The 10,629-nt window shown below is 35.2% G+C and overlaps 1 protein-coding gene across 1 annotated transcript; it reads right to left on the bottom strand.

Annotated features, from left to right (window-relative positions):
* Positions 1-7,323: 7,323 nt before the first annotated feature.
* LOC110895793 (40S ribosomal protein S9-2) lies at positions 7,324-9,909 on the bottom strand. Its single transcript, XM_022143146.2, has 4 exons — positions 9,760-9,909; positions 8,636-8,718; positions 8,169-8,550; positions 7,324-7,664 (listed from the first exon to the last, which is right to left on the bottom strand). Exons 2-4 carry the CDS (start codon positions 8,661-8,663, stop codon positions 7,481-7,483), a joined length of 594 nt encoding a protein of 197 aa, XP_021998838.1. The 5' UTR covers positions 8,664-8,718; positions 9,760-9,909; the 3' UTR covers positions 7,324-7,480.
* Between the last annotated feature and the right edge of the window lie 720 nt (positions 9,910-10,629).

Here is a 10,629-nt window from a genome sequence, read left to right as displayed (position 1 = left end):
AATTAAGGAACTTTTTAATGCACCAACTTTCTAAATTTTTAGTTATGTACATTTTGGTCATTTTATATATTTTATTAAAAGCTCTAGCTACTCTACCAAACACCAAACATATCTAAAAAGCTACAGCTACTAGCTACCATCTACAACTACCGGCTTCTAACCAACAGCTACCAGCTTCTAGCTACCAGCTACTTTTCCCAAACATACCGTATAAAAGGTTATCAAATAGATCACAGTTTGTTCAAACCCTATATTTTATCCTTTAATGCATACCCTCTTAAATCACTTTTCTCAAAATTTATGATACTTTTGAAAAACAATACTAGTTTTATAATAATAATAATAATAATAATAATAATAATAATAATAATAATAATAATAATAACATTCTTAGGTTGGTGGTCACTTTCCATAATTTTCTATCTTGAAATTGACTAATTTGGTCAATTGATAAGTAACTAGAATTGATTTCTACGTTGCAGGGTTGATTTTTTTTAATGTGATTTGAGCGTATTGATTTTGTTTTTTTTTTCTTTTGCAATTGTATTTTAAGAGAAAATAATGATCGATTACATTTCCAACTCTTTTGATACTTTCAAAGTTGTTTGAGATATCAGTTGTAGTCGACTCTCATGATGTGTTAATGCGGTTGAACCCGCATCTTACCGCAATTTTAATTTTATTAATCGTAATAGGATTTATAGACTGTTTCAAATCAAACTTTTCAATTAATTATAAACTTTTAGTAAATAACACACGGCACAAATACTAAATTCATATGATTTCATAAAAGTTAATTCTATTTATTATTCATCTTAATTTAATATTAATTATAAAATAAGGATGTTACCTTAGTAAATGAAATTAATTAAATAAATATAGAACTCATTATTAGTTTAGATTTTTTATGTATAATATGTATGAATTTATGGGATGACATTACATTCCACATGGTTGGATATGGATGTGTTTATGAGTCACCTAAATGTCAATATAATTTTCACTGTAGCTAAGGGTGCACGAGGCACCTTCGGTGACCCTATGCGGTGACTTCATTTGTCGTGCGGGTACACCGCCACCATCCAAACTTTACCGCGCGGGGACTTCATAGCTCGGTGTGTGCTCACCGATTGAGAGAGAGGAGAGAGAGGGGGGGTGATTGGTTGTTAATGTGGGTCCACCATTTTTCCACCAATCATATTTTTTTCTTCTTTTTTTATAAAAAAAATAATTGCGTGAGTGGAGTGATGCCAATGTTTGAGTGCAAAATGAAGACTTAAGAGGGGAGTTGACGTGGCGCGTGCTGATTGTGTGTGTGTAAGAGAGGTCACTCCCCCTTTAGAGGATTGCCCCCCACACCCTAAGGCCAAGTGTAGTCATAAAGCCCCTTTGGGGGCGTTATGCGACAAGTGGCGAAATGCGTAAGAGAGGGGCTTTATGGGGCTTTATATCACAAGGTGTAGTGGTAAGAGGGTTATATAACCCCTTCAGTTATACATACATATGTATGTATATATATGTGTGTGTGAGTGGGTAAACATTGTGCAGAGGTCCTTTTTTGAAAACTCCTCCATCTCACGCCGCGATACACATAACGGCTCCAAGAAAATTCACCCACATAGCGCCGTCCGTAGTGATGTGTGGCGGCGCTATGACCCATCTCCCCGTAATACAAAGTCCAATTACACAAGGACTAACAACTTCTTTAATTAGACAATTTTCTTTTAAGCACTAAATACAAACTAGTCCACTTAATTACTTTTTTTTTTTTTTTGAATAGCACTTAATTACTTAAATGTTAGAGAAAGAGTGTTTCGGGTCACTCGACCCGAACCATCTTGTTTCGACCTTTTTTTTTGGAACAGCCACTATTTTATACACCGATGAAAAAAAGCTAGAAAACAAATGAAAAGCAAGACACTCTACATTCTATTGGCCACTATTTTATTTTCCCTACAAACTTTGGCTTCATATATGGTTCGACCCGCTAAGTCGATGTTCAGTTTACATCCAAATCAAGACTCAAACTCCTGAACCTACGATCAATGATTGTAGTCTAGTTGTAGAGTACACTTGGAGGGTTTTACAACCAAGAGTTTTGAGATGCATAAAGAATAAAGAACAGAATGATTGGTATATGATGTTGGTGAAGTGAACCATATGAAGTTAAACACTGACCATACTGCCAGATTTAAAACTGTAACAATAATGGGATAAGAATAATTTATAAAAAGAAGAAACAAGATCCAAATCAAAATCTTTTTCATGGACCACTTTGCTTAAATTTCCTAGTAACATGATCAGGATGAAGCGTTGCAACATCTGGCCCTTCATACCAACCAATACTGTCCGTTTTGTCCCACAAAGAGCTCACGTATTTCTTTTTTATTGCTTCAGAGGAAACTTCCAAGAAGGTCACCCATCATGAATTTACACTTCCCAAAAGGTCACCCATCATTGATTGCTCTGCTCAAGGCCAAGCACGCTTAACTGTGGAGTTGTCATCTCATCCACAGCCAATGCGCCTACGATGCATCGTTGCTATTTGAGGATTGAACATTTCTTATGAACCATGAATCTATACTGACATATTGTCCGTACCATTGGTGAGATTTGACTAGGATGTTACAAGCTTTTCATAATTAATCGCTTAATTGTTACAAAAGAATGTGACATATAACCGTGGCCAGGGTGGTGTTTAATATAAGGTATTTTTGTTAGTTATGAATTAATAAATGATAATAATAAAACTAAGAAAGTGGTCCCTGATGGAAACTTTTGTTACTTTGAAAGGGAAAGACTCATGTTTGTTGTTAAAACATAACAAGATACAAAGATAATGTTTTTATCCATGAAAAGATTATATCTAGTTTTAGGATATTTTTAAAGAAATGCAAGAAGATACAAAGATAATGTGCTTTATCCATCATAAAGTCATCTAATTTTTCCAGTGGAACTTACAAGAATATAAAAATGGATAATGTTTTTTTTATTAAATAGCAATCAAGAATTATTAGTTTTTGAAGTTTGATTTTTTTGGAAATCCTAAAGTGTTCAGGAAGCTGTGAATTACTATAGAATCATATCATGTGTATATATGTATATGTACATACGTGTGTATGTATGAATGTATATGTATATGTATATGTACATGCATGTATGTGCAAAAAGGAGTTACTTTGGAAGAAACATTCCATTATGGAACAGAATGTCGATTGCTATGAATTATGAAGATAAGCCTATTAAATGAAGAAAAAAATGGTCCACAAGTAATGGTGGAACCCTAACTTTTAAACCGAGGGTCAAAATAAAAGTTAATAATTTACATTCGCATGTTTATATCATGTTTATACCTTTTGTAGCCCATATTTACAGAAAATTTGGTCAGTCGAAGAGTCAACAAACCCGCGACCCTCTAATTCCATTCATGTCCACAAGACCTTGCGCGTTTTTTTACCGCAACCACCAAAAAAAATTTGGGTACAATTACTTCATGCGGTATTGAGATTTTACGTGCTAAAACCAAAATTTTTAAAAAGTTGTGCAACTATGAATGTCGATTTTTCTAACTAAATGAGCCGAAAAGTGGTAACCGAAGGTGGAAAATTAGGCGGGTTGGGTTGGGTTGGGTTAACGTGAACACCTTTTGCCCGTTTTTTATAAACATTTAGTGTATTGAAAAGGAACACAAAATAATCATGCATAAAATGTAAAAGAGTTTGTATCTTGTATGGATTAAAAATATACTTTGAATGATTTTTTACCCACTTTACCTTTTTCATTCCAAGCTAATTTTTTCCGTTTGACACGTTAGAGAAAATATAGCCGGATCAACCAAACATGATGCCAACAAACAATCACTGTGTATGACATCCATCATCCTCGCTTTTGTTGGCCCGGACCGTTTGTGTCAATGATTAATGGCTAAGGTTGTCAATGGTGTATATAAAAAAATAAAAAATTAAAAAAGTGCAACGGGTCGTGATCCGGGCTGGTGGATGTTGCAATCTTTCATAGTTAAAAAACAATCTTGCAGAATTTTAACATCAAAACAGCTCAAATATTTAAAGCATGTAACTTTCCATGTGTGGAGTTTGGACCATTGGCTATTTATGTGATTGAAGTTGATGGTTGAGAATTGTAAGAACAATTATTTGACCATATGATTTAGTAACATGGGATATTATTATGAATATATGTTTGTGGGGGGACAAAATTTACTAGCAACATTATTGGGTATAATCAAGTTGAATGTATGTAGGGGACAAGTGGGGAGGACTGTAAAAAGGGCCCATTAGTCATTTGACCCACTAGCTAGCATCTTGTTCTTAAATTGGTTGGTTGAATGGACCTAATAGATAGGTGAATGGGCTACAAATAATATACCTAATAAGTAATGCATCTCTTTTTATAAAAAGGTGTGTGACTTTAAAGATAGCTTTTGAAGTGAAAAAGTTTGCTTCACGAGTATCATAATGAGATGGAAAGATGAATGGGTTAACACTTCATAGGTTAAAAGGGGTCTCTTTTTAATTTGGAAGAATGAGACTCAATAAGGTTTAGATTCACTCACAAACACTTTTCTCTTTTACTTAATTTTTATTAATTAACTTTTTTAGAATAATATAAATCATGAGTAGTGGACTAACGTCCCTCTCCAAATGAAGAGTTTTTGTTGGTTGTATCAGATCATCAAACCTAACACCATACTTAACACTCGTTAAGCCTCTCACGTCCTCCCACTTAGCGGCCACAACACGATATTTAGCGCCTTCACCTTGTTACGTGGCATGTGGCACCAAGCCACTATACTTAAAAATATATTTGAAGGGTTTGTGTGTTAATCAACTTCAGTGATGTTACTAAAAGAACATAGAAAAATTCAAAACAACCATAAAATCAACAAGATTTTTTTAGTGAGTCACACAAACCCTTTAATATGTTTGTCAATTGTCACACTAACAACAAGATATTTTGAGTGAGTCACTCCGGCTCTTTAATATGTTTCTTAATTGTGACGCTAGAAACCAACAACAAGATAATTTTGAGTGAGTCACACCGGCTCTTTAATATGTTTCTTAATTGTGACGCTAGAAACCAGATATTTTTTAGTGAGTCACACTTAACACTTGGATATGTTTGTCACTTGTCACACGAGTTATGACCTAGTATAAGTATCAAAACAAAAATATCTTAATTTGTTCCACAAGTAGTTTGTTCGTTGGTCCGAAGTAACACTTTCTTCTATAACTACAAGGTTGTATCACTTGAACATACTATCGCATTAAATGACAAAGACGGAGCCTTGAGTTAGGTTAAAGATAAGTTAACAACTCAACTTGGAGTGTGTTTGTGAGATCTAAAATACGTGTAGAAGGTTTAAAGCTAAACAAAAAAATAATAATATGAATAGCAAATCAAAAACTTATTAAACTCGGAGAAGCATTCTATAGAGTCTAGTTTCGTTAGTAGAGATGGTGATTTGTCCATTCTAAACATGTAAAGCGTCCTTCGTACGTAGATATACACAAATCTCTTTAGGTGTTTTAGGTTTGTTGTTGTTTAATCCCGGTGAGTTGGTCAAGTGTTAGAACTCCACAAAACAAACATTAGTTCTTTGATTTTGTATAAACCAATACATAACATGCATTAAAAGACTGTAAATGCATGTTCAATTACCCCTCATAACTTGTGCAAAAAATAGCATCTACCGTTACCAAGGGTTTCACCATGTTTTAGGTGCAATTTGTTTTTTTCAGAGGTAAAATTTCTACAGGTAGCGGACCGTAACTGCAGACATCTATACAAAAAGAGACGGACCAAACCTCTGCGGTCTGCAACAAGACGTTTGTTTGTTTTTTAACTTATGCTCACTGCTAAGATAATTTGAACAATTAAATTTAGGGCTATGAAGATTGCATACCTGTGAAGGGGTGGAGGAGTGGCGGCGGCAAGAGGTGCGACGGTGGTGGAGTGGCATTGGCGAAGTATAGTGGGTGCCCGGGGGTGCACCCGCCCACCCCAATGTTTCGGTTAGAAATGTATAAGTTTCAATTTTTCGTTCGAAAATTTAAAATTATATAGGATCGTCCACCCGATTATTTTTCCTAAATTGTATATCCTAAATATTTATATACTTTGTATATAAATCATATAGGATCGTCCACCCGATTATTTTTCCTAAATTGTATATCCTAAATATTTATAAACTTTTTATATAAATCATGGGTAGTTTGGTAAATATACACTTTGTTTTGATTTGGAACTATTATTATTTGACCCGACTTGAATCGAATAGCCAACCCGACCCGACCTGAAACATAACGATAGGAAAAAAAAATTTGGGTCTCATCACTTTACGCCCTCTCGAAACTTTTAGTCAAGCTCCGCCACAGTGGAGTGGCGGAGGCATAAGATGCGACAGCACTGGAGAGCGGCAGAGGCAAGAGATGCGACGGCGGTGGAGAGTGGCCGAGGCAGGAGGTCGACAACGGTGGAGGTAAAGGGTGGAGTGGCTGGTGCTAGGGTTTCATGTTGCATGCATACCTTTTTTTAATAAAAAGGTCTTCAAAAAGATAAACACTCTACATATCTAAACGTTTGCGCGTGGTTTGCGTGACACAGACAGAAGACGACAAAAAGAGGTTTTTTTTTTTTTTTGAAAAAAAACAAACACCACCTTAGAGATGCAGAACGGTTACTAATTTATAAATCCTAAATCACTTTAAGACATTGATGCAAAAACCATTATAAATTTCTTAACAAAAAGATCAAAAAAGCAGTTGAAAACCTTCAAACAATAAAAGGTTCTGAAAAGATGTAAGATGGTAAACATGAAACCTTAACAAAATGTGACAGCTCATTCTTCATCAGCATCACATTATGAGGACCGCGAAGCGCTTGCAAATCTTAACTAGCTTTATCACGAGCTATCGATATTGCTAGTTCGCCAATATTATTGAGTATACGTATGTGGTCAAACCCGAGTATACATTTGAAGATGCAATTTATATATAGAAAGCAAAAGTAGTTTCATCTGGTAAAACCATCTCTGTTACTAAGGCCGTGGTTCCAAGTAGAAAAGAGAAGCAGACAGAAAGAAGTAAAAGACGTAACCAAATATCCGTAGGAGCAGACGCGCTTCCAAGAAGGATGTCTTTACTGTCAAACTTCATTAGCAGAGAAGGTAATTTTTGTACATTATAAGCATATAGTGTTCTTAGTACGTAAATACATGTTTTAGGTTTGTTAATATCCATGTGTTGGTAAATCATTAGGACTTCGCAAAACTAGCATTAGTTCTTTGTTTTTTGTATCAACTAATAATAATAATACTAAATCACCTTTAAGACATTAATGCAAAATCCATTATAAAATTCTTAACAAGAAAGCAGTTGAAAACTTTCAAACATTAAAAAGTTCCGCAAACTGTAAGACAATAAACATGAAACCTTTGATTTAACAAAAAGTAGGCGTCAGCTCATTCTTCATCATCCTCATCAGCATCACCACCTGCCGCCTTCTTTGCAGCGGCCTTCTGGTTCTTTCGCTTCACTCTGCCTGGTCGGCCACCACCAAACGGACTAGTGAGAGAAAAGTCAATGTGTTTCTGTGAGTCAACCCTCACCATGAATGACGGTACGTTCACCACTTGTCGCCCGACCCTGTAATCATCATTTCTCCCAAGTCAAATCTCATGCAGAGTGTGTACATGTATAACAAACCAAACGTTCAGCGAACAGTTAGTTAACCGTTCAGCAGGAAGTTTGTTTGTGTTCGATAATTCATTAGTGTTTCTCGGTTTTATATAATACTTCAAATTCCGACATAAAATATTTAATAGGTGTCGCTGTATTATATGTTTTGTTCATGGGCGCTTGTTTGCGTTCGTTTGTTTCCATTAACGTTCATTTGTGTCAAAGAACGTTCGTTTTCATTCGTTGCCTAAAGCCAACAAACCAACACGAACATGTTCATTTCCTTAACAAACGACAAAGAACATAGAATCTCGTTCGGTAAGTGTTCGTGAACACATATATTTGTTAACAAACGAACACAAACACGTTCGGTTCATTTGCAGCCCCATGTATAACATATAACCTTAAAGAACATGCATTTACAAGTTATTAAAATGTCATATTAAGATAATCAAATGAACTTAACAATACCTGATGTGCCTCTGCTTGATAAGGACTCTAGCATGGTGAATAGACTTAGCCATACCAGTTTTAAACACAAGTGTCTGCAAACGGCGTTCTAGAAAGTTCTCAACAGTAAGAGCCAGAACGTAATCAAGCTTATTTTGACTCTCGTCTAAAAGCCCGTAACGGTTCATTCTTCGCATAAGCGCTTCACCCTCAAAAATCCTACGTGGGTCCTTCTCTTCGAGAGTCAAAAGCATTCTTGCAGCATTTCTAATCCTGCTAAGAGCATATTGCACCCTCCAGAGTTCCCTTTTGCATCGAAGACCGTACTCTCCAACGAGCTTTAGTTCTGCATCCAAACGCTCCTTCTCGTAAGGGCGTCGGGGCTTCTTAAAAGTCTTCCCATCTAAAAAACATAATAATGTATGTTATACATGCACATGCGTCTATTTTCAATTAAATGTGGAAAAGAAAGTGATGAGATTAGTTACAGTTGCGGTAAAATGACACGTGAACCATTGTTGAACAAATTCACTGACTATGTAGCGATCGCGTGTTCCTTTTACTGCTGATGCTGAAAAGATTAAACGATTCAGCAAGACCAAATTAACAATTTAACTTGCCAAACACCAAATATAAAAACTGATTGATTATCAGAAAACATCATATGAACGAACATTAAGACAACAAATCACTTATAAAATTGATTAGAATTGACACGAACAACGTAGACACTAACAATAAACCGCTAAGATAATCGAGGAAGCTAAAATAGATGAAAACTAAATGGTAAATCATGATTGATACTAAACACTTGGAATAAAAACATTAGCACAACGAATTTCCTAAAAACTGCTAAATATACCAATTAAATGCTAACTTGAAGGAGTGAAACTAGATATTAAAACAACACATACAATATATCCTAAGAGCAAACCGCTAAAATAATCGAAAGTACAAATATAAGTCAAAATCAAACGCTAAATCATGACTGAAACCAGATATATGACGGAACATTAACACATCGAATTTCCTACAAAATGCCAAAAGCATCGATTAGATGCTTACAATGACAGAGTGAAACTAGATATAAAAATAACACAAACCGCAACGATAATCGAAAGAGCTAAAATAGGTCAAAATTAAACTCTAAATCATGATTGATACTAGATAGATGATAATAATGAACGATCAATAACACATCGAATTTCCTATAAAATGCTAAATATACCGATTGTATGCTTACTTTGAACATAAATAGCTACCAAAAATGACGCAAACGATACACATCTTATGAATAAACCGCTAGAATAGATCAAAATTAACGGCTAAGTCATGATTGATACTAGATATGTGAACGAACATTAACGCATCAAATTTCCTATAAAATGCTAAACATAGTGATTAAATGCTCACTTTGAAGAAATAAGTTGATTAAAAAGGACGCAAACGATACAGATCTTAAGTATAAACTGCTACAACAATCGAAAGAGCTAAAATAGGTGAAATTAAACGCTAAATCATGAATTAAACTAGATATATATGAAGGATACCCATACAGATACAGAGATTTAAAGAGCTTATAATTAAACAAGAGATGAAAGAAGATGCTAACCTGATAATTAGGGTTTAGAGATCTGAATGAACCTGCAACAGCGGTTATGCGAGTGGAAGAGATACAATTAGGGTTAGATATGTGTGTATGATATGACTGGGCCTGTTTATTTCAGGCCCATTGGATCGGATCTATTTTTGTTGGATAACTATAAATTCAGGCCCATGGTTAGCAAAAACATAAGAGCTGTTGGGCTAAGGCCACTTGAAGTAAAACAAAGCCCACGTTTATAGCTAACATGGATTTTGTCACCAAGCTGTTAATGGATCATGATATTATTGGTTGTGAATTGAATAACGAACGGTGGATATAGGTTGTAGGGCTACATTGTAAATAAGATGGGTTTAGTTTCAAATTTTAGAGGGAGTTGGGGTTATTAGTGTATATGAGCACGACATACCGGCTCAAATGATAAAGTGAACGAACAATACAAACGAGGATGTGTTGAGGGCATACGAGTTAGATTTTAGAATGATTTAGGCACATGTATGTGGTTTCAAACAACCCTTGAAATGGGAGCTTATTGAGTTATTGTACGTCTCTCGTGTGGTGTGGAAAGGTTGGAGGATAAAAGTCGGTTAGGTTTAAAAGGCACTACCGATAAGTCAATGTTATTTGAGAGCGGTTAGGAATGGCTAAACATATAAGGTATAATTATGTGAAGACCGATATCTCAAAGTGTTGTTTGTCTTAATCCGTGGTATGTTACCTTTGTCATTTAGTGGTCCTCGACTTTTGATTGTGCGTCCTTGACTTACTCAGTTAGCTATCTAAAGTGGTGTGACTAGAAAAATCTGGTGACCTACTCATTCCGGTTAGAAAAGTATGTTGACACATCACTCGTGAACACACTTGTTTGCTTTTGATATG

Source organism: Helianthus annuus, unplaced genomic scaffold (assembly GCF_002127325.2).
Source record: "Helianthus annuus cultivar XRQ/B unplaced genomic scaffold, HanXRQr2.0-SUNRISE HanXRQChr00c041, whole genome shotgun sequence".
Classification (NCBI taxonomy): domain Eukaryota; kingdom Viridiplantae; phylum Streptophyta; class Magnoliopsida; order Asterales; family Asteraceae; genus Helianthus; species Helianthus annuus.
The sequence above is the reverse complement of the archived record's forward strand: the minus strand, read 5'-3'. Positions and strand labels throughout refer to the sequence as shown.